Here is a 24,300-nt window from a genome sequence, read left to right as displayed (position 1 = left end):
GACCGACTTTATTAGGTATGATAGAATTCGACTAGTACTACAAAATTTTATCAAAATATATCGAAAAGTCATCAACTAATGAATTATTCAACACAACATCAACAATATTTTGATAGTTGACTACTTCCTGATACCTTTTCCAGGAATCGAGAAGAATGAGCTCGAAGTTGACCTTTTGGGTGGACTTCTATTAGAGGAAATACGGTAATATTGTCTGGAATTTCCTGAACGACTTGAAATTTCTTAGCTTTTTGTCGGCTTCTAGAAATCTAATTTTTATTGTGAATGCCTTTTCATTTGTGTGGGACTGGAGTTTGATTTCGGAATTGGTTTATATTTTCAATAAAAATCCTCACTTTTTTTTTAAACCTATTTGATGTCTGATTTTCATATCTGAAGTTTAGATAAACAGATTCCAAATTGCGATTCAGATCTGACAGACCCAAAGCAATTAATGCCACATCAAATTAGGCCTGACAGATTTGCCCTGTGAGGAAAAAAGACATGTAAAAAAGAAAAGAGACCCCACTCCATTTATTGATTATTGCAGACCTCGGACTGGATTGCACAGCGACGGGCGTCAGGCAGCTGAGTCTTTAAAATCCACATAGACAGAGGGAAAAACTCCGAAGATCGCCTGTGAACAACCGGTAAGTTATTTTGAATATACCGTTTTCAACTCTATAATGTCAGAAGGCACGTCAATTTCAAGAAGCTCGGAGGGGCCTAAAGTCAAAAGGAGAAGAAGGAACACATGGATATGGATGTAGTGGTATTTATGGTGTTTCTCTCTCTCTCTCATATTTTCTTCTTCTTCTAGAATTTACAGTAGCCCCCTCTCTGATAACATATGATACTACCCCGGTAAACATGCATCGTTGATGGCTTGTTCCATTGCCGTACCACTGTTTATGAGTAGTTCAGTTATCATCCTAACCTTTAGCTTCTTCTTCTAGAATCTACAGTAACCTCCTTTCTGATAAATACTACCCCTCTAAACATGCATCGTTGATGGCTTGTTCTATCGTTGATGGCTTCCTCCAGCTTTAACTATCGCCTCTGAACCTACTACAGTTCCAACTACCACCTCTGAACCTACTACAGTTCCAATTACCACCTCTGAACCTTTCACAGTTTCAACTTCCAGCTCTGAACCTACTTCATAACCAAACTGCTAGCTCTGAACCTACTTCATATCCAAACTTCCACCTCTGAACCTTTCACAGTTCCAACTACCGCCTCTGAACCTTCTACAGTTTCAACTACCACCTCTGAACCTTTCACAATTTCAACTTCCAGCTCTGAACCTACTCATGTCCAAATTTCCAGTTCTGAACCTACTACAGTTTCAACTACCACCTCTGAACCTACTACAGTTCCAATTACCACCTCTGAACCTTTCACAGTTTCAACTTCCAGCTCTGAACCTACTTCATAACCAAACTGCTAGCTCTGAACCTACTTCATATCCAAACTTCCACCTCTGAACCTTTCACAGTTCCAACTACCGCCTCTGAACCTTCTACAGTTTCAACTACCGCCTCGGAACCAACTACAGTTCCATCTACCACCTCTGAACCTTTCACAGTTTCAACTTTCAGCTCTGAACCTACTCATATCCAATTTTCCAACTCTGAACCTACTACAGATGCAACTACCACCTCCGAACCTACATCATATTCAAACGACCAGCTCTGAACCTACTACCGTTCCAACTACCGCATCTGAACCTTTTACGGTTTCAACTACAAGGTGAAGAAAAGAATCAAATGGATCCATCAAAAAGTGATCGGAGCCGTTTTTTTAAGAGTTTATGACTCTAAACTTTATTTTGATTCAGTATTACACAGCACGACTTCATTCATATCTTAAATTAGCAATCATTCTGTTTTCCAATAAATGTCCTTCTAAAGCAATCAGTTCGAAAATATGAAAAAGTGAAAAAAAAACTGCGGTTTTAGACGAACGATACAAACCAAAGATATCAGTAAATTTATTCGGTTGCCAAAAAATGTCTGGTAAAATCAAGCATAGTGAACAATATATAAGAATTGCAGTGAAACGGAATTAGTCGAATAAAAACCGAGAATATAATTTTCACAACGGGAATGAAGTCATTAGCCAATGGGAAGAAAGTTGGCACTGGAAACTTTTATGGGGACTTAGACTTGAATAAGAAAATGAAGAAAGTAATGCAAAATAAAATGAACAGGACACCAAACGAATAGTTAGACCATTGAATTCGAATTCGTCACATCAGAAGAGAAAAATAAATACTATATGATCGAAAATCTTCACAAAGAAAGATTTTTTTGGGAATGTGACAGAATATTTTAGGAATTTTGCAAGTGCAATCTGGGGGGGGGGGTTCACTGAAATTTTTTGGAGAAGAAAAAAATGTGACGCGAATAGAGTATCTACTGTGGCAGCATGAATTCTGAAGAGAACACATCATTGACGTGAATAATTTTTTATGGAAGGAGGAAAGATGGTGACTACAAGCAATAGCGACTAGCACACAGTGAAAAAGTTTTGTGTAAAAATATAAAGTGGGCGTAAGAGAAAATTGTTCTAGGAAGATTGATTGGTGATCAACTAGAATTTTAGAAAGAGAAAAATAGAGGATGCTCAAAAGTGGTTGTTCTTGGGTTCTAGGAATGTATTGTCGAATTAAAAAAAAAGTGACACCTTAAAATTTGAAAATCGTCGCATTTTTTGATCTACAAAAAAGCTCTGCAAAAACGTAATATTTCAGATTTTCGCCTCGTTCGAGCTACTTTCGCAATTAAGTTCATTTTTTCGATGAGAAACAGATTCTAGAGATGCTAGCAATCATTTTCATACCAAGAAATCTAAATTTTGTTCAGAAAATCCCACTAAATTCACATAAATTAATTTGCTATCTACAGTATCCGTTTTGGGAGCGATGCCTCGTAGCGTTACCCGCGAAGATTTTCAGGTCCCAGTTTGTGTAATTTGACAATAAGCAGGGAAATTGAAACGTGATAAAATAATGACTTTTGAGATGAAATACTGACTTATGGAAGTATATAAGCTGAAGAAACAGTTGTTTTCATGAATTCCACTAGCCAGCATTCATCAAAAAACGAAACACGTGTGGGAAGAATGCATAATCGGGATCTAATTAGATCAGTGTCTATTCAGAGTATTTTTGGAAACGTCCAGCCAAGTTGTCCATAGCGTCCAGGGTAGAATTGATGACAAGGTTCTCGACCATATGCTCAATCTCGGTGGAGATGAGTGGAGAGGATTCGTCGGCTGAAGCCTCACATTCCTCAGCATAGGACAGTGATGTCGTCGAAGCTGGTAGAGCTAGCTCCTGAGGGCCGTCTACTATTGTGTCTTCAAAAATTGATCCTTCAGTTATTGACCCTTCCTTCTTGCTAACAACTCGATAAAAGAATCCCGATCCGTATGGTGGATACTCGCCCAGAGCAGCCAATCTCAGTTCTTCCGCAGTTACAGGAAGTGCAATGCGAACCGGAGTACCGGTTGGTCTAGACATCGGACCTCGGGTGATCGATCGGCACGGCATAACGTCATCTGGTATTGGCTCCACCTCCATCACGAAGGGAATACGTTGAGTATGTCGTCTTGGCTTTGGTGGTGGAACTGGAGAAACTGGAGAGCTACATCTTCCGTCCATTTGATTCGCTGGAACCATCTCAATTTGCTGGATCATCACACTAGCACGAATCGGTTTTTTTGGAGCATCAGAAGATGTGGATAGTTCGTCATCGAAAATTTCTTCTATAAGGAATTCTGGCTCGCTGTATCTCCTAGCAGGTGGTGCAATCCCATTTTTGGTTTCAATTAACTGTAGACGTGGTGATGAAATTATGTCCTTTGGTATATCGTTGACGACTGGATTAGTGTCTAGGTGCGGGTTTCTTTGATCGTCAAGTGAATGATCTGGACAATCGGTTACGTTTAAGTAGTAGGCCAGACGGCAAAACTCTGTATCTACTTGATCCGTGATTATGATATTCATGAGTCCAGCTTCCTCCTCATCCAACCCAGCAAGCCATTCCTTGATCAACCCACGTAGTGGCATAGAAAACATAGTTCGCAGCGAATTGCGAAAGTTTCGAATCTATAAATATGACTGTTTCAAAAAGCGGTAAAAATGAAACGTACAACATCCGAGAGTTTTGGAGTAATAACTCCTTGAAGCACACGGAGTCCTGGAGTGATTGGAGCATGAATCTCAGCTTTTAAAAACGTAAGAATATCGGCTGCATTGTTTTTTCTTGGCCATTTGTTTTGGATGGCTGCGGATCGAAAGCAAATATCATCAACATCCTGGTCTTTCGGTCCAACAACGATAATGCTAGAAAAAAAAATAAAATAATCACTGAAAACTAAAATTTTCAGGAGCCCCAAAAACTTAAAAACTGGTGTATACGAGGAATTCGTTTTTTTAATGTATCAATTTTACAAAGGCTACGCCTTTTTCTTTTCAAACTCCGCGATAATGGAACACAAGGCTTAAATTTTCAACAAATTTTCTATGAGCAAAATTTTAATGTATCGAACTAACCGGAAGTTGTTGCACAAGAGCTCCTCTAAGGTAATAGTTCGAAGATCGACTTTTGTGCTACAAAGTCCAATTTGGAATCTGCTGGCGACTCTTTTTAGCGGGTGGAGGAAGAATCGGCGGAAGTGTTGATCATCCATGCGGTAGGTGTGACTGGCATTCAAAATTATCACCTAGAAATAATGATAGTGGGAATGTCTCGATTGATGATGAATTACCTCCTCCGTGTGAATTGCGAGAAAAGAAACAATCTGATGAACGAGTTTGAGCCAATCGGTTCCGTACAGTCCGTGTACGATGAAGCAGCTCTGAAATTAGCACTTGCAGGGGAGAAGGTTTTATTATGCAGACGACACAACACATTGAAATTCTTTCGGACTTTAAAAGGTAAAGAATTGAAAGAAACACAGGAACGGGGTTTAGGAAAGGTAACAAAAATAACTTGTTAGTGAAGACAAACGAAAATAAGAAATGTGAGTGCATGGCTACCTTTCTAACTGGATCGTTTGGGTCTTGTTCGACTTCTGGTTGCTGCAAAACAAATAGAAACATTAAGCTAACTGATAGACAACTAAAACTAATATCAAAAAAGGTTGCGAAAGAATTCCCATGCTTCTTACCGCAAAGCACCTTTCATCCAGAGCCAACTCCAGGCGAAGATCAAAAAATCGGATTCCATTTTCAAGCTGCTCCACAATTGTTAAACTGAAAACCCGAATGGTTATATTCGCCGAATCCGAAACTTCTGAATTTACTTTTGAGTGAGTCCCCATCGTTTGAAAATGTTCTTTATGAGCATACATTTGAATCGTCTCACGTAATCAATGAATGCTTGATCGTGAGCGTATCCAAGTGGAAGATTGAACCAGAATGCTCCCGAATCATGCGAGCCCGGAATGGCCAGCATACAAAACGCCTTCTTCTTCACAAAACAGGGCAGTCTTCCCATCCAATCCGACATCTTTCTGGGAGAACGGTCAAACCTGAAATTTCTTTATTGGGTTCTAAGGAATTATGATAAGCAACGAGAACGGAACAAAACACGGAAAATCGTCAAATAAAGCAAAAGAGAAACGAAGAGAAAAGATAAAATGAAAAGTTCACGGAAGAGGAAAAAATCCATCGGTCTCATTCTCGCCGGCGATCGTGTATTGGCTCTTCTAGAGGATTGTGTCGTGTTCTTGACACGTAAGTCCTTTTTGTCGAACTGGATCTTGTGGTTTCTCGATACTCCGCTACGAATCCTTTTTCTTCTTCCGCGTTATCGGTGTGCATAATCAAGAGAAGCTCAGGACCTAAAATTGTGGACTGAGGCGTGCTAGGAGTTCAGAAGGTCGTACCTGTGCTACTAATGACTTCTGGAATAATGTCACCACAAAACCGACCTACCAGAGCTTCTACAGTTGCTTCAGATCCGTCGTAAATCTGTAATAAAATTATATGTTCTAAACTGTATGCCTATAATTATTTTTTTTTCTTAGTATCACTGAGCTGTATTTTTATTTTCGTGAAGCTTCTAGTTTTAAACTTTCGAACGCGTCCATTTTAAAAGTACAGCAAGACTAAACTACCAATCTGGAACGTTCAATTAGGCTACTAGTTTCTCACCTCGATGTAATCGTACTGACAACCTTCTTCAGATTCCACGTTGAATGTTGAAAACTGAATGCGAACTCCTCTCCCAGGTGATTTGGCTCTCACACTCCATGTGCAATCCTGAAAGCACATGTACAAATGAGAGAGCAAAAAAAAGCTAAAAAACGTCACAATACACATCCCCGAAGGTTGCTCGTAATAGTGATGTTGAAATTGGATTTCCATGGATATTTCCGGCGGTCGTAAAAGCCGAAAAAGCCAAAAAAAAGCAATCGACCTTCTTTATGAGCTGTCGTAAATTGGAGAATTCGAAAGTATACCGTAGTCCACTAATGGGTGAGGGGGCGACTCATTTCGAAAACATTTTCTTATTTTCCCAGATGCCAATCCCTATTTTTGGTGGTTCTATTCCTTTTTCCGAAATCTCACTCAAGCTAAAGCTGAGAAAGAATTAAAAGCCGAAAATTGATGAGAAATAGAACTTTTCTCGGTGTCTTTCCTTTTTTCTCCCACACGTCATACGAAGAAAAGCGATTGAAGGAAAAAACAGCTACAGTATAAAACCCAAAACGGGAAAAAGGGTAGATTTTAGCGTTCAAATTGTAATGAAAAGTGACACTAGGGCAGCAAGGACGGAAATGAACTACGGTAGCGAAAAAGGGGGAAAGCCTAAAATTAGAGTTTACGTCTTTCACAGATCCAGATGAGCGTGAACCGCAATTTCGGAGCAACGCCGATTAGGTCTAGATAGTTTCATTGAGATGATAGAACAACCCAGCTAGAAAACAAATATTCAAAGGAGGGAGAAGGAGACAAGGAAGTATTACATTTTTTTCTTAATTTGTAAACTTACTCCGTAGCTCAGTAACTAGAGGTTTAGTATTTTTGAAATTTTTGAAAAAGTGTTTTTGGGACAACACCTACACTAATCATGCAACCATTACCCGCTCATTTTTCTCTATAGTCAAAACTAACCGGCCCGCCCACTGTGTTGCAACCTTGAACCTTAGAAAAAAACTTCATTAGATCAATCAGAATTTATTTTGACTTCATCCTTTGCTATGGTATTCAAAATTTAACAATATGATACTGGAAGATTACTTGGGAGACAAAAATCAAACGAGCTAACCTGATTCTTTCCATACTTGCTATCACTGAACGTCGCGTGCGAGTAGATGTGTCCTGGCGTTGATTCAGCAGTCAGACGACCCCCACACACTGAAAAGCGAATATGTATCTATCGAGAAAGAAACTCTTAAATAACCCCGGCTCACTCTCTGCTAGAAATCAATAAATAGGACTTACCAGAAGTGTATTGAGCCTGAAAGCCTCGTCGAGATACTGATGCGTCGGAAGAGAACGTGAGATAGAGCTCGTTGGAAGACGACAAAAGAAGAGGAGGCGGAGTCAAACCGCAGAAAACGCCTGTCAAAATAAGGAATGAAAAGGGGAAGACGATTTAAAAATGCTAGAATTGAGAGGGATGGGCCACGGTAGGTGTAGAAAAGAGAGGAGAGATGAGTTGAGCTACAAGCCAACAAGAAAAAAGCTCACCAGCCAACTGGGCGGAGTCATCGCCTCCGTCGAACACTGAAACAGCGTCATACTTGCATTGAGCGTGCTCTTCAACTTGGAAAATGGAGAATGTCTGAAACATTTAAAAATGATATAGATTATGGGGAAAAAACAGCACAGCATAATTGGTGTTCAGGAGTTCAGAGTATACGTCATTGGAAATGTTCACCTTTTCGAGGAAGTGAATTTCTGGGAAATTTTTGTAGGAAAATTCGAAATTAAGAAAATTATAGAGAGAGGAAGGGTGTTGAAGTACTAATGGAAAGCAGTTACTAGCAAAGGGATTCATAAACGAAATATGGGATTATCAAAATTTGAATGTGTAAAAGTTATTAGAAATATATCAATTCCATTACAGTTTAGATAACATTTTTCGAGCCTCTAAACTTTTTATAACCATAAACTAAACTTCATTGTAAGCATGAATATAACCTTTGATGCGTATCTCATTTCTAGAAGCTTTGCAGAACAACTATATCAGAGACCTACCAGCATAAGCCGATGTCCTGGAGTTGTGACAAAATGCCAGGAGCAATTCTGTCCTTTCGGATAGTCGTTTGGATAGTTTGGAGAGTTGATTTCACCTGAAAACTCGCAACTAGAGCTGGTAAACATTCTCTCTAGTCCATACCTGATGGAGCATTAACCTCGAAAAAGCAACTTCCTTCTTTACAATTATGCCTGTCCTCAGACAATATGAATCCTGGATTGCAAGTACATACATAGGATCCTAAAACATAGAAAACTTCGTAATATGATTGATCGATGATGTTTCATCCAACCCAGCCGATTTTGGCATACATGCTCGCATCCGGCATTGTTGTTTTGGCATTCATCAAAATCAGCTATAAAATTGGCAAAGAATCCATCTCTCTCAACAGATGAATCGGAGCTGAACTCGATTCGTACTCGGTTTTTTGGTGTTGTGAAGAGTAATGGCTTGTCTGAAGACAAATGATGTGGTCCCTCTCACCCTCGTTTTTTTAAAAATAGAGCAATGAACCTACCGTACTCCCCACACAATTTCTCACTGTCACCAATCGTGACGTAATCGTAGGCACATTCTGTCTTCATTCCCTCTACTGTAAATTTGGTAAAATTAATGAAGATGTGGTAGCCTTCTGGTGCTTCGATTTCCCAGACGCATGTTTTTGAGTTGGGATACATCTCCGGAAAATTTGGAGAGGATATTGATCCGTTTGAAGCTTTGAGATAACCTCCACAGGTGCTATCACACGAGAATCCATTTGCAGATAAGCTGTACCCGACCCGACATGCACATTTGAATCCACCTGAAAAACTTGAAAGTCCAATCTTCAAATTTTCTAGACATCATATTTCATTTCCTCTCCTCTTCAGACAAAACTCTCCAGAGAAGTTTTACGAAGAAAAAAGCTTGACATTCTGACGAATCTCCATGGAGAACGCAGTGACTGAATTAGAAACGTCGGAAAATGTTCTTTTTAGTAGCGGGAAAAACCAGCGTTTCAAATATGAGAAGAAACTAAACGAAGCGTAGACCACCAATAGACGGGGGTTGAAGAAGCTTCACTCAAACAGATATCTAATGGTACATGTACCCTATTGAAACCACTACCACCGGTCGAATGGGACAGCTGTTGTTGAATCCGTGAGTGATGCAAAGTCGTATGATGATTTGGTTTTGGCGCTTCTCCCACAAAAAAGATAAATGACCTCCCCACCAACTCACCGACAGTGTTCACGCAATAATGATGGCAGATGTTCTTGTCCGTTGCGCATTCGTTCAGCTCTTTGGAAAATCGTAATTCGAATCCGCTTTTTTGAACGGAATTGTCCGAGAAGAAACTGGAAAAGTGTGAGATTATGTCATTTCAGATAGGGGGGGGGGGGTCGATGAGAAAGAATACGTAAGGATTGGGAAAACGTCAAAAGAATGAAAACTACGATTTGTATAGAACGATTTATGGTTATCTTGAGTGACAATAATTTGTTCTGAATGAATCTCAAGTTTTGTTCAGGAAACGTGAAATCTTAGTACGAGGAAAACACAGCTAACATGAATTTTTCCTGAAGTTCTAGCTGGAACAAAAATTTTCAATTGTCCCTAACCGTGCACTTTGGGCTTAGTATGTCGGTTCATATAAGAGATATTAAAGACGTGTCAACTGATAAAACATTGGTGATATATGTTAAATAGTTCATCAGACAAAATTTATCATGGCGTTTGGAAGAAACGAGATAACTGAGCTCGCAGTGCATTTATAGAGTAAGCTTCTAATAGAGCGTTACAGTAATTTTCGAATTTCATAAGTTTCAGTTTTTGAACGTCTCGACATTTTGTATTTACATTCTAAAATTTCTAGTTAGTGGAAATTCTAGAATTTCAGGCACAAGTTATTGAATAGCTGCGAAGTCTGCGTATCAGATTCCTATGAAATCATCATAATATTTTCTCATTCTTTGCACCTCCTTACCGTAAAGAAAGTTGGTTCGTCTTGCTGACAATTGTCTTTTTCTCGATTTGTCCACAAAAAGTCTCACTAGTCTCTTTTCCGTTCTTTTTCAGAACTTTCGATGATCCTTCTGTCAGAATCAATCGGTCATAAATACACTCCTTGTGCTGCTCAAGCTGAAAAATGAAATTCCAGCGAGCCGGCGTTCCAGTCCACCTACATGAAAATATACGAATTCAATTGCCACTTGACTATTCTCATCCACATGTATCGTCCACTGGCAGTCACTATTTGGTGGGTACGATTCCGGGTATTTCGGGCTCTGGAAATCCTAAACTTTGTCAATTGACTAGTTTCTGGGTTCCTACATGTATAACTCCTTTATTCGCATAGATTGGCCCTCCACAAATAGCATAATAGGTGGCGAACGGGAGCGATGGAGTTGGATGAGTCGACTGTACTTGGATTGTTATCCGATTTCCAGAAGAGGCAATAGTCCGGAATAGTTTGCTTCCTCCGCACACTCGATCTAAATTTGAAAAAGTTAGAAAACGCTGATGCGCAAATGGTCCATACCCAACAAAGGCGAAGAAATCGATACTCCGTCTCGGACGCTAATAACATTGTCCACCTCGTTTGTACAGGTTGTCGTAGGTGGTAATAGGGTGGATCCTGAATTAAAATACTATCTCCTACAACAAAATGACAAAAAATCATCAGAAAATGTGATAGAGATCTGAAAGAAATCCATTCAACGCAAACGAAAAAAAAACAACTGGACTGCCGTCTCATCACCGCATATTGAGGTTTATGTGTGTGTGTGTGTGTGGGGGGGGGGGGGGAGTCATTAGGTTGACTTGGTGGTGGTGGAGGGAAGACTAGTGTGTGTGTGCACACACAGTCTAGTGAAGGATAGAACACCGGCAAAAGAGCTCTTCTCTTCTCAGACATTTTACATTTAAACGGGATTGAGAACAAAAAAATTGGTTATTGGATGAGTTGAGGAGGGGGAGGTGGAAGAAAATAGTTATGCATCAAGTGTCGGAAGACAATGAAACGCAGGAAATCAGGAAATGCGAGAGTTGATATTTTTCGCATTCCCTGCTTCTGCGGACCTTGATTTATGAGTTCTTCAATTATTAGAAAGATTTTGATAACTGATAGTTTTTGGTTCTTGAACTTCTCTTGCCAGTTATTTTTACCCTCTATCGTTCTTGGAGTCTTTTGGACCAACCTGTCACATTAAGGAAAATTGTGTGTCCTTGTGGAGAAATAATGTGCCAAACACACATCCCTGGCTGTTGAACTGCTAAATTACCGGACTCCTGCATCAAAGTACCTCCGCATTCTGAGAATACAAAAATTTAATTTAACCCCGAGATTCAGCAAAAACCTGAGCACTTATAGAGCTTTTTCGTTTGACGAATGTCCCCGTCACTCAGCTGCACACGCTGCCCGATTTCCAATCGAAATCCTGGAAAGAAGAAGAGGTTCTTCCGGTAAGATTGATGAGCAAAAGGATGAGAATCCTCGGGAAAATAGGGGAATGGGAATTTTTCTTGGGCGGTTGCTCGGAAAATAAAAGTGACGGGATCGGCTAGGTTTGGCAGAATAGAGAAACAAAGGGACGAACCTGAATTTGGTTTTGGCAGAATTGTATCATAAAATGCTCCTCTTGAAAATGTATCTCTTGCATAGTGCATGATAGATGAAAAATCGTATGGCTCGTCGAGAGAGTCCACTTCGTCAGGCTTGGATTTTTCAAAATTGTAATCTTGTCCTGAGAATTTATATTCTACGAAAGCCATAATTCAGCATATGTACCAACCTGTCTGTATACTTTTGTAAAATATATCCACATACATATCCCGATCGGGACGTGTGTGTTCGTGCCAGAAGCCAACAACATGCCCGAGTTCGTGAACAACAATTCCGAATTTGTCGCAGTTTTTGCCTATTGAAATTGCTTGCGGCCCTTCGCCACGACGGCCAACATAGGAGCAACATCTAAACATATTACGGTTTTTTTCGCTTCAGGATTCATGAAATGTGGGGATGATAAAGTATCATTCTTCAACAAAGAACCTTTCATTTTGATATTGAAGCTTGAAAAACGTTTTTTTTTTCAAAATAGCTGATTCGTAGTTTGCCGCACCTCCGGCGTTTCGATCAGATAGCTGGTGCGCCTTTTGCGCGGTTTAACCTTGTTTTTTACTGGTTCGTCGCTCGGCTCTTCACGTTTTCTTGGAGGGTCACGTGAACCTATATTTATTTTTCAAATTTTTCAAAAGTCCACAGCCTGACACCGATACAGACAGAAGCGTGTAGCGTTTTATATATATATATATATATATATGAAATATATGCGTTTTTCTGTTTTTAACTTCAAAAACTTTAATGAATGTTATAACAAAAAATAACCAACATCAAGTTGCTACAAAACTTTCAGAAATTTTCAAAAGTTACTCAAAATCTTTTCTTGATTTAGAACAGCTCATTGTCATGGGTCTCAACAACGTTATTGGCGGAATCTTACTGACTTCTTCTCAATTTTCAGACTGGCTGGTCTTTGAACGAACTATGTCTCAAAAACGGGGGTTGATGGCTGGAAGTTATTTTTAGATAGTCTTGAGAGAGTATGTAGCGCGGATATCTTAATCTGAAAAAATCGTCGGGCTCTAGAATCGTTCTCTAGCATGGGAGTGCAGAATATCTAACCGAATCATCCATATCATTCATCATTTTCAAGTATCCCATTCTCCGAAAATGCTTTGGAATGAAGTTACAGAGCTTAATGTTAAAAACAGTAATACTCAAAAATTGGCAACTTAAAAAAAATTACCTGAAACGCCTTAAATCAGATTTTCAAAACATGTTTTGAAACAGAAAAACAAGAAAAATTTTCAAACTGAACGGATTGCACTTTTCTCAAAATTTGACCACCCAGGTTCGATTCCTCAAAATCTCACGAAATCTTAGACGATTGACGAATGTCTACAAAATTTCGAATTTCCCAATCGTTTTTTTTATTTTCCCATTAATTTTTGTATGCGATAACGCCGAAACAGGATACGTCTAGTGACTACAAAATCTAGGCTAACGACTCATCAGACAATTTTTAGCTAAGATTTTTGTGAAACTTTTGCACCGACCTAACAGCTTCGGTGAGCAATTAAAATGTTCTTCCTTTTTTCTTTTTTTTCTCCTTTTTTGCTCTATTTCCTGAGTGGTTTGACTTACTCAAATTACCGAGACATTTTTAGTTTTTAGGGCCGCGGCTTTGAAGATGATGCCAATTAGATCTACGCAGAAAAAGATTAGAACTACACCCACTGAATATGTCTAAAACATAAAAAAGTGAAGAGGGGTTCATTTGTTCCTTTTCACAATCAACTCTTTTCTTCGAAAACACAATGAACCCGGAATTTTTATCACTGATATCTGTTGTGTAAGCTGTCAGACACAGGAGGCAAGCGACACATCAAAAGTGGGAAACTGACATACACTGATAAAAGTTCCCTCGACTTATCAGACACTAAAAGGAAAAAAAGAAAGCCACCTGCTGGAAAAAGTAGTCTCCGTAGAAAAATATGCTGAAAGAAACACACCGGGCCACATAATCCTATTATGACATCGCAGTTCTTTTTTAATGTTTTTGTTTACATTTATCGATTTTTAAAGAGTTGAAATTGACTCACCCGCATTTATCCACAGTAAAAGTGATATAATGTTTGTGGTGTGCTTGTCGAGGAACAAAAGATACACACGTGTAGTTCTCCCAGTGCCTCATTGCGCGGAGAAATAGGTGTTGGTGTTCTCCTGAAATCTGATGCTTTTAGAAAATCCTGTAGTGTTTCAGATAGAAAATATTTATAAGTACCCGTAGGTATTTTTACTTGTAAATATGAAAAAAAAGGTTTTCATGGAGAGAAAGTACAAATTAAAAAAAAACGTTCGAATCATTGAATTAAAATGATTTTTGAAACGCAGTCGAGTATTGAATGTTTTAAAACTCACAATTTTTTTAAATTTGGTGCGCCAAATGATATAGTTCGAAAAATAATTTTCTCAATTCCCTAAGTTCGTTTATTTTTTGCAGATCTCTCACCTGAGAAATTGGAGGCTATCACAAACGGAATAATTCCTTCCGGCCATATTCTCTCCTTTTTTGCGGTCGCTGCTCTAGAAACTCGTCGTGAGTTCCTATAAAACCTCCGAAATCTGATGTCACCAGCGTCTTCGGAAAACGAGGAAAACGGAATCAAAGTTGGTTGCACCAAATCAATCACAACAAAAAGGAGAATCGCGTAGACAGGTACGACGTGGTTTTTAACAATCTTCATCTTCCAATATCATAAACACTTTTTTCGGGTAGATGGTGCTAGTTTGGGTGAATAGTGGGGCGATAGCTCTTCTTTCCCGCAGGGCGCAATGGTCGGCGGCGGTGTCGGTCAGCTGGCGGTGTGCTAAACACAGCACGGCCACCCTCCCAGAATCCCACAGACTTTTTGTCAATCGTCATTTTGTGCGCTCTGATTTTGCTTGTCACTCAAAACGTCTTTTTTTTGGAAACTTTTTCTTTTTGACTGCTTGGCACCATTTTCCGTTCTATGTACATCACATGAAACAATTAATTTTGATTGAGAAAAGAGCGGATACTCGTCTTGTCTGCACATTTTCTTCCCTCCCATCGAAATCGATCTTCGGCAGAATGTTACTACGCCAAAATGTGTGAAGAAGAAAGAATGTTTCGGTGGAGGAGCTCCCTGACACCGGGGGCACAACACGTCCATCGCAACTAGCAATAAAACGTTTCGGAAATCAAGTCCCGTGGAACTCTCTGTGCCCTCGCCCGGCGGTTTTTTTTGCCGTTTCTATGATTTCCATTCCTTCAAAAAAACCAAACAAAAGAGAATAGGAAAAAAATGAGTACAAATAAGAGAAGTTTGATAATGAATTAGAGGTAATTGAATGGGGTTGGATGACAGTTTTATAGTGGAAGTTTTTCTTTTTTATTTGTTCCTAAGATTCCAAGATTTATGACTTTCCTAATTGTTATTGAAGAAGATACTAATTTGAAATGAGGGCTGATAGTTGGAATAAGATTTTTAAAAATTATTTGAAAAAGGGAAAAGGAAGAATTGCAGTACTAAACTTGACCTCTAGAAAATTTCAAATTACTAATTTTCTCCGTTTTTTTGCTGTGTCGCTTTATCATCAAGAAATTTAGTTTGCCATCATCTATCAATTAATCCTATTAGTTCGTTTTCTTCCTACGAACTCGTTCTTTTTCACAATCTGCGAGGAAGTTCCTAAGCATTTCAACCATCTGAAGAAAATAAGAAACTTGTGACTTTTAAGTTAACCATATCGAAGAAAACTATTCTCAAAAAACTATAAGAAACACTATCAAGGCGAGCTTTCCAGGCGCGTACACACCACATACACAGTCACTCAGTTTTTATATGAAAACGTGATAAAAACCAATGTCCAGAACGTCACACATAAATTTCGGGAGTGGGTGGAAAGAAAATGAAAGATTGATATTTTTGAAGCCACACAACAAACCATTTTAAAAAGGGTGAAAAAATGAAGGCGACATTTTTTATGCAATCTTTTATAAAACATTAAAACAAATTTAAAGGAGGAAAGGTGTACAGGCAGTTTGAAACAAAGCTTGGTATCACTCAATTACTCTTACATAATTCTAGAAACAAAGGAAATAGAAATACATAATATCATTTTATAAGAAATTGTATTTTTGAAGAGAAAAATTGGTGGGGCGAGCGGCGAGAGCAAAAAGAGGTGAAGAAAACGGGAAGAGAGAATTGTGTTGTGGGGATGAATATTTGATTTTTTAACACACTTTTTTTTTTGGTTGCTGGTTCGTGAACATGTATGTCAATGCGATACACACAATGCGATGTTAATTACAATTAGGGCTGCACAAGGAGAAATAGAGGAAAAAAGAGAGAAAGAAAGAGAGTGGAGGTCAAAATATAATATATGGTAGTAGGAAAAAAAAAGGAAAAAGAGAGGGGTTGAAGACGTCGGAATAAATTGTTAGACCTTTGTGATACGACGTGGACCGGCGCGTGGTGGAGCTGGACGCGAGAATTGTTTTGGCGCTTCAACGGGAAGCGGATGGATGACTTCGAGAAGAGCTTTCTCGGACAAATCATCACGAGCATCGACTTCCATCTGAAACGGAGGAATGGTATTGTTTTTTCCCAGACCTATTGAGTAAAAACTTTTTATTGAGTTTTACTAGGAGATAGACTAAATATTACCGCAGCAAGCAACAAAATACATTTTTATTGAAATTTCGAATTTCAATTTCTTAGCGTCTTTTTTGTTGATTTTTTTCATTTCCAGTTTTTTACGTCAGTGTTTTAAGCCAATTCTCCAATTTATAATTCTATGTAACTACGCACCTTGTTTGTGATGACAACTCCATATTGATTTTGTGCAGCACCCAAGAATGGCCCTTTGCAACTGGAGTAGAGCATTCGTTCTTTGATTGAGCTTCCGGATGATGGCAGCGAGTAGATGAACACTAGAAAAATATCGTGGTCAAAAAATTTCTTAATTTCAATTTATAATATCTCTAAAAGTCGGCCATTCAGAACTATTTCATGTTTAGCTAAGCTGATAACAGATTATCACGTTCTGACCGTGATGTTCCAGTGCTGGCCAAAGTTCCACCCCAAAACGACCATCCAAATGAAAATGGTCAACTTCGGGTGTCCTACAAAAATACACCTCACTTGTCCATTTGGGCTGCACATTTCACAGAATATATATCAAACACAGAATTTCATTGTTATATATTTTTAACTGTTTTGTACAATCACTTTTTATGAAGAAATGTCGCTCGAAACAGTTCTCTCTTTTTTCACCAATTTCAGTGGTAATTTTAAAAATTTTAAGTTTTTTTCTTGGTGACATTATGTATCTCGCCACCAAGTAAATGTGTAAAAAGTACAAAAATAAAGTTTTATATTTGTTTTATAACTTCTGATTTTTCAGACCAAAGGGGCAAGCAGTAAGTACTTTTTCAGGCACCCAAATACAACCATTTTTTCCTAAAATGGTATAAATTCACGATCTTTGAATAATGTACATATTTTTCCAATAAACTACTATACATTCAGATTATGGCTCAATGAGAGTTGTTTTCATAGTACAGGTGAAACTAAACCTCAAGCTAATCGTTATAGTATTGCTTGAGTTTGATCAATTAGTTAGTTCTTGTTGCTGGGCCAAAAACGGACTGACGCTGGCCTTTTTTTAGATTTGAAAAAAAAACTTCAAAAAAAATCAATAATAGAAATTGACAATTTTGATGTTGTGATTTTTTAAATTATATACTTAAGTTTCTAATGGGCTCGTTTCCAGCTCGACGACAAATGTGTTTGTTAGTATCTTTCTTTGTCCCCATATTTCATCTAACGTCAATTTCATTTTAACGTCAATTTTCGTTTTCCGTTTATTGAAAAAATTTCTCAGTGGTCAAGAGCTATTAATTAATAAAAACATCAGAAGATCCCATAGTTTTAGAAATACCAAACATTCATATTCATTTTAATCCCTCTCTTTTGAACAGGAAACGATTTCGATTGGGAAACTCTTGTGTGACGATCATACATTGTATTTTCCGTGAATTCAGGACAATTTTCAGATTAGGACTATTTGCAGCACGATACGACATACAACTAGAGGGAAAAACTAGAGACAGGAAAATACAGGTCAGGTCTAAATTGTTTCTTCCTTTTGCTCCAGTCGTTTTTTGTTCAACTTAATTGTCGATTATGCGAATTCGAAATTTTGTAATAGAACTCCGCATACTATGGCTTGGTTTTAATTCTTTGAGATCTCGTTTTATTATGCAGAGTAATAAAAACTTACAAGTGCACTTTTGTGGAACACCCTCCCATGTATGATCAAAATTATAGAATGTGTATCTTGGCTTGTCACGTGGCACCTTGGATGCAAGTGCAGATGGTTCCAATGACTCGAGAGTGTTTTCCAGTTTGATGGCTTCGTTGAGTGTGTCAACCTGAAAACAAAACGAGAATTAGTACGTATATGTGAATTAAACATGTAGGTAGCAATGCATAATGTCATTTGACGATGTGACTGACATATGGACTACTTTTAGCTGCATTAGTCTTTGCATATTCCTTCATAAGATAGCTTATTGTGGTTCCGCATTTCCTTTTTTCTATTGTTTTATGGAGACACATGAATTATACTAATTGGATTCTTCCTTGCAGCGGAACCCTATGTGTCACTTAATAAAATGAAAAGGATGTTTCTCACCGAAAGCTGAACGAAGCTCAGCTGCTGTCGGGCCAATTTTCTCAGCGCTTCCTCAGCGTTACGATCCACTGGAAAAGCGACACCCTAAAAATTGACACATTTAGCAAAGTAAGAGCTAAAAATGAGCAAGACTCACCTTCAAATGTTGTGGTCCGGCATGAGCGATGGCGGCTCTCTCTTGCTGAGCATTGTGAAGTTCTTTCTCAACTTCACTCATTGGTCCCAGTTCGGTTTTTGCTTTCAGCCATGATTCGAAGGCAGTGAGAGTAAGATCCTGGAAGAAACAAAACGGTTTATAAAAAAATTTAACTTGTATTTCACGGTTTCCAGGTTGAACATTTTAATTTTTAGAATTGTTTTTTTTTTCCAATTTGATTATTTTTTAAAAATTTCCAGTAAGCACATCAACGATTTTGTTTCAATTTACATATTCAAATTGTCCCATTTTTTTGTGCAGTCACCACAGATCACTAACCTTACGGTCCGTGACATGTTTCTCGTGTTCGATGTAACACTGTCCGAACTCGCTTTTGAATGTGGCACATGTGGCCGCCAGAAGCATCTTCTCGCGAACCGGAGCACGATCGTCGACGAATCTGCAACAAAAAACAAGATCGTTAGTTTTCTGTCAAGAAACATGTGCGGTCCATGAAATTTGTAAGAATTCATTCGGGTGTCGTGTCCTTTAAAAATTCGAAACATGTGTGCACATTTTTCAAAAAATTCATTAATCTTGTTTGTTATCGAAATTGAGATCGATTATGATAGAGTTGTTTTTTAGAACATGTTCAGAAAAGCCAGAATTTTGATCAGTCCATTCTAAAATTCCAAATTAGAAAAAGCAAAATAGTCATTTTTCAAGCACCCTAACATGAATTCCAAAACTTACGTTATCAAAACCCATTCAGTGATTGTATTCAAACGGAACAAGATGAAGCATGGCTCATATGCATCCACACATTCCGGTAGACACGCTTTCCAATCATCACGCCAGTTGGCAGTTCCAGCGAACTCGTAGTTTGGCGTCATCTCCTCATTATTCACGACAATCTTGATGAGCCGCAGTTTGGCCTGTTTTCCCAAGTTGAGTGCATTTCGAAGTGCGGCGTTTGCTGCAAAACGTCTCCATTTTAGTGGTGTTGCTCGTCATTTCTGTTTCCCCTTCTATTCTTTTTTGCGCTCGCTCTGGTCTAGGGTCCCATTTTCTAAAAAGCTTCTCCCGCTTCCTCTTTTTGGGACCGCTCCCAAAAGAATTGATGTTGTATAGTTTTGTGGGGTGTCTGGAGAAGAAGCTTTCAAGAAGGCAGAGTATCTTAGTAGTCCCTTTTCAGTATGTCTTACAGATATCCAAAATGTATATAAAACATCGGGCTGCTCTGTTTCCTGGGAGAGAGAGGGTAGCTCGCGGGATAAAACACACTATTTGCCGGGACTTTCAGTTTGTTTTCGCCTGTTGCGTTCGCTCCAATGGAGAGTCTCTAACCGTAAGTGCACTATTTCTCTCCTCGTTCACCGGGCAGGTTTTCATTATTAACGGAATGCACCTCCCTCCACAAACGGCCGTGGCGAGGATAGATAGAAATACACGGGTCTCGGGATTTGGAATTGTAGGGAAACGAAGAGGAGGATGAAATCAAAAGCTCGTTCGGGTTTTTGTCCATTATTATCCACCACACTCATTGTCAACATTGAAGCGATCGGATCATGAGTGTATGAGCAATGTGTGTAATTTTATCCCTTCGGGCCTCATGAACCCCTATATCAGGATCCTCATCATTGTTTCGGAACCCTTTCCCTCTCTCAGAAACGAAATGAGAGAAGAATGGAGAAAACGATGAAGAATCGCGTCAAGGTTATGTATATAGTCGTGAAACGACTGTGTGGTGAGATGAAGACGGTGTTCACTTTACTAAAACCTCCCATTGAGAATTTGAATAGAATCGAACGATTAGGGATGGAATAATCCACAAAGAAGGTCAGAAAAGAGATTATACCTTTGGAATTTGTTGGAGAAGGTGGAATACTGGAAATTTGGGAGGAATCAATTTGGGAGGAATCAATTAGGGAAGAATCGGAGTTTGATTCCATGTTGGGGCGAAAAAAGGTTAGATTCGTTTTTGAAATGGTTCTCATGTTTGGACACAGCCAAAAAAGGCGGAATAACCAGTCGAGAACTCAAATATTGGCTATCACTTAACCCTCGCCGCAACCCCAATATTTTTTCTCGCGCCGAAACGTTACTCACCTCTGATACCAGTTTGGCACGCCATCGATGGTTGTTTCTCGTCGATTTGGGGTCCTCTCCTTCTCTAGAAAAACAATATGAATATTTTTATAACAAAAAAAGAAGAAGAGATCGGTGAAAATAAAGAGCGAGAGAAACAGAGCAGCTAATACTGCGCGCAACACAACGTAAAACCAACGCACTAGTGCCCCCTGTCTTTCTCCATCTTTTTCTCTACCCGCTCTCCACTCTCTCATCGACTCTCTTCCTCTCTCCTCCCGCTCGTCTCAATCGTCATCTTCTTCCCATCGCCTTTTTCTTTACCCCCGTCCAAATGTTCGTTGCACTCTTCAACTGCCATACTATCTCGATGAATTGCGTATCGTCTGCCATGTCTCTCTTGTTTCCTTAACGTCAGACTTCTAACACGATGAACCCCTCTCTGTTGGCTGTGGTCTCCAGTATTTCGGAATAAAAAAGGATGCGAGACGGCCTATTAACACCATAGAGACCTCCTGCAGAACCATTTTCTTGAAACATTCAGTTCTTGATGACTGAACGAGAAAGAGAAAGTTTAAGTGTGCGTATGGGTGGCGTGTGCGTGCGTGTGCCGAAGTTCTCTGTTTCTGTGTCAGTAGTGTGTAATAGTTTTTGAAATTTAAAACTGAACCAAGAATCGAAGATGACGACGAGCGGAAGAACATATGTGCACGGGAAATTCTATAACTTCATTTCACTACAAATTGCAAACTGTGTCGGGAGGACACGGAGTGGATAGGCAAAAAATTTGAGAAAAACATTAATTAGTTGGAGTTCTTAGGGATGATTTCTCCAAAAGATTACTGTAGTGCTTTGGTATTTCGGAAAATTTATTGACGGAATAAAGTCGGTCCCACCAAAATGTGTCAGCAATTTCGTGAATTATAAAACCAAAACTGCTGAAAAACAAATTCCGATTTCAGCTATGAGAAAGTGTCAAAATATTTACTTCATCGAAGTTGAACGAATTAACAACTGTTTAAATTTGAAATGATAAATTCGAGCTGCTGGACTATTCAAACCTCAAATTTTTCAAATATATAAAATTATATGTTTCAGTTTTCAATATTTTTGGTTTCGTTATCAATCTAAGCCGCAGGAAATCAGATTTATCTTATCGAGAAAGACTCATTATGACTAATTGAAATTTGTTCTTGCTGCCACGTCAATTTAAACAATCTGCCAAAAGAAACCGAAAAAAACTGTCACAAAAAACAAGCCCTGCTGCTGACTGCTCTTCAAGTCCACTCAAAGGCCAAATCCACAAAAGCGGCTCTTACCGTTCTGAATGTTTCGTTAATCGCTATTGTCTAGCCTTGAGAATTTTTCGGGTATGAAATGAGAACCCCGTAATTTCCTGTCCTTCAACCAAAGACTTTTCAAACCATTTCCTTCCACCATCAACACTTTGAAGTGTCCCTCTTACTGTTCGAATCGTTTTGGTTTTAAACAATACCAACTTGACTTACAATTAAATCAGAAATAACGAAAAAAACAAAACTGGCTGGTAGGAAGAGAAAAATGTGAGGTTCTCAGTTCAAATAATTTTATCATGTTTTTTTTTGTTGGAAGAGACATTGGTTAGATGTTTTGTAGAGGAGAAAAATAAAGGCATATTGTTGTAGCAAAATTATGAGAAACTGCTATTCTTCTGCGGTATTAGTAGTCGCTGAAAACCAAACAAGAGAAATTACGTAAAACCTGTATTAGAAAGTCACCTGTAATAGGAGTATCCATCCTGAGGTACCTTGCAAGGGAAGTGTTTTCAGAACAGCTTTGAGAATTTTTTGAAAATTGGTACACTTATATTTTTCCGTATATGGTAAATAACGAGATAACTATTTTCCGGACGCTTTGAACCTGCAAGCCGAAAAAATCCATCTAAAATTTCACCTCTTGTTTGAGCGTGCTATGATTAACCCTTTCAAAATTCACTCCAAAAGTGAGAAATAAGTACTGAAATTACTTTAAAAACTCATAACTTTTTTGTAAGGGATTTTACGGTATTCAGATGAAAACCAGAGATTTTTGAGGATTGTCATCGACAGCTACTCTTTTATTCTTTTTGAAAATTTACCATTGAAAAATAACTTTTAATGTTTTTGATCACGCCATTCAGGCGTCCCTTTGACAATTATTTTCCATCACATTCAAACGTGTTTTTCCCAATATTATTGATAGTGACCATTTTCATTATCCGGAAGAAGCCAAAACTTAAAACCTTACCAGGAATTTATAGTCTCAGAAAATGTTATCATCAATCTTCTAAACAACAAAATACAAAAAGTCTCTTCACAATCGTTGGACATTCTTAGAATTAATTGATCTAGCAAAAAAAAGACAAGCATTATTTTCAATCAACTGTAAACACTGATATCAGTGGTCTAAAAGCTACTGCTGATAAGAGAATCACAAAAATTTGCTTCCTTTTTTGTGGAGAGCTCAGATATAAATTTCCAAAAATAGTTATTAAGCTACACGACTGTTTGAAAAATTATCTGAAAATCAGGAATGATAAAAACCCAAAGAAATGAATTGTAAATCTGTTGAATCACATATATACTAGTACATTAAAATTAAGTTTTCATTTTATTCGTTCTCTTCAGATTTCAAAAACTTTAAAATCAGCATTTTCCCATCAGTTTTCTTGTCCCACTCATATATGAAGCCGAACCATCACAGTAACCCAAGGGGCTCAAAGCACCGCCTAAACAAGTTCAGGGGTCCCATTGAAAAATAGGGGATTGCGAAAAAGGAACGCCTTTCAGGGTTATCTGACGTATGTTTCCAATCAACTAAATTAGTCCCGAAAACCATGTAACTAAGTTTTCTTGGGACCGCGTAACTTGATGTAGGGCTAACTGATACATACCAACAATAACCGAATGTACCATTTTTAAAATTCTCCAAGAACATTCCTATTTCATTCCATAAACCCCTATTTTTTGTGTTCCCGTCTAGACTAGAATCTCAATCTCATTCAAACATTTCTCTCAAAAACACGCGCGTATCGCTCACACATTTCCCACCCTCTCATTTACCTGATTTAGTCTTTGGTTTTCATTAAAAATATATGTAGAGGTATGTCGAATGGCTCGCAATCCATTATACTTTCAAATGAAGATGTAGGAACTTTTCCGGGTAGGTCCACTCCCTCCCTCGCCAGCTTCCAATCTTTGTCAAGATATAATTAAAAGTCACATCTTGTTTATGAAGACCTAACTTTCGATATAACATCTACGTCTGAAACCTAGCCGGACTTAATTCAGTGAAAGAACGGGAAGCCTTATATAGATTTCTTCTTAACTTGTTTTTGCATAAATCAAGCGGGATACTGCTCAACTCTGTTACAAATCCCAAGAAAATATTTATTCAAAATAAACAGTTTTTTAACAGAATGTCTTTATTTTTGACAATGGGAAAGGATAATCGTAAGAACTCTGAGATCTGCATTTATCATTGAAGGGGGCTCTGCTGAAAAGTTTTGGAAAAGAAAGGGAGATAATTGATGACGGACGTATCTGTCGCAAAGGTCGGAGATCTCTGTCGAG

General features: G+C 38.5%; 3 protein-coding genes across 3 annotated transcripts; all 3 read right to left on the bottom strand.

Annotated features, from left to right (window-relative positions):
* Positions 1–3,157: 3,157 nt before the first annotated feature.
* Positions 3,158–5,519, bottom strand: CBG16362 (the record flags this gene model as incomplete). Its single annotated transcript, XM_045238772.1, has 7 exons — positions 3,158–4,114; positions 4,159–4,351; positions 4,562–4,731; positions 4,777–4,866; positions 5,048–5,089; positions 5,179–5,263; positions 5,314–5,519. 7 exons carry the CDS (start codon positions 5,517–5,519, stop codon positions 3,158–3,160), a joined length of 1,743 nt encoding a protein of 580 aa, XP_045095865.1.
* Positions 5,520–5,686: 167 nt separating this feature from the next.
* Positions 5,687–14,507, bottom strand: Cbr-nas-39 (the record flags this gene model as incomplete). Its single annotated transcript, XM_045238771.1, has 20 exons — positions 5,687–5,853; positions 5,899–5,983; positions 6,167–6,274; positions 7,284–7,372; positions 7,460–7,579; positions 7,709–7,802; positions 8,219–8,313; positions 8,361–8,459; positions 8,512–8,673; positions 8,737–9,021; positions 9,441–9,556; positions 10,186–10,340; positions 10,385–10,486; positions 10,533–10,718; positions 10,741–10,944; positions 11,451–11,512; positions 11,558–11,944; positions 11,993–12,171; positions 13,863–13,983; positions 14,273–14,507. 20 exons carry the CDS (start codon positions 14,505–14,507, stop codon positions 5,687–5,689), a joined length of 3,051 nt encoding a protein of 1,016 aa, XP_045095864.1.
* Positions 14,508–16,227: 1,720 nt separating this feature from the next.
* Positions 16,228–20,175, bottom strand: CBG16364 (the record flags this gene model as incomplete). Its single annotated transcript, XM_045238770.1, has 8 exons — positions 16,228–16,365; positions 16,599–16,720; positions 18,073–18,223; positions 18,487–18,570; positions 18,623–18,760; positions 18,962–19,082; positions 19,376–19,598; positions 20,022–20,175. The coding sequence occupies 8 exons, from the start codon at positions 20,173–20,175 to the stop codon at positions 16,228–16,230; spliced, it is 1,131 nt and encodes a 376-aa protein (XP_045095863.1).
* Positions 20,176–24,300: the final 4,125 nt, after the last annotated feature.

Source organism: Caenorhabditis briggsae (assembly GCF_000004555.2).
Source record: "Caenorhabditis briggsae complete genome, chrX, whole genome shotgun sequence".
In the NCBI taxonomy this organism is placed as follows: domain Eukaryota; kingdom Metazoa; phylum Nematoda; class Chromadorea; order Rhabditida; family Rhabditidae; genus Caenorhabditis; species Caenorhabditis briggsae.
Note: the sequence above shows the minus strand (reverse complement) of the source record. Positions and strands in the feature narration are given on the sequence as shown.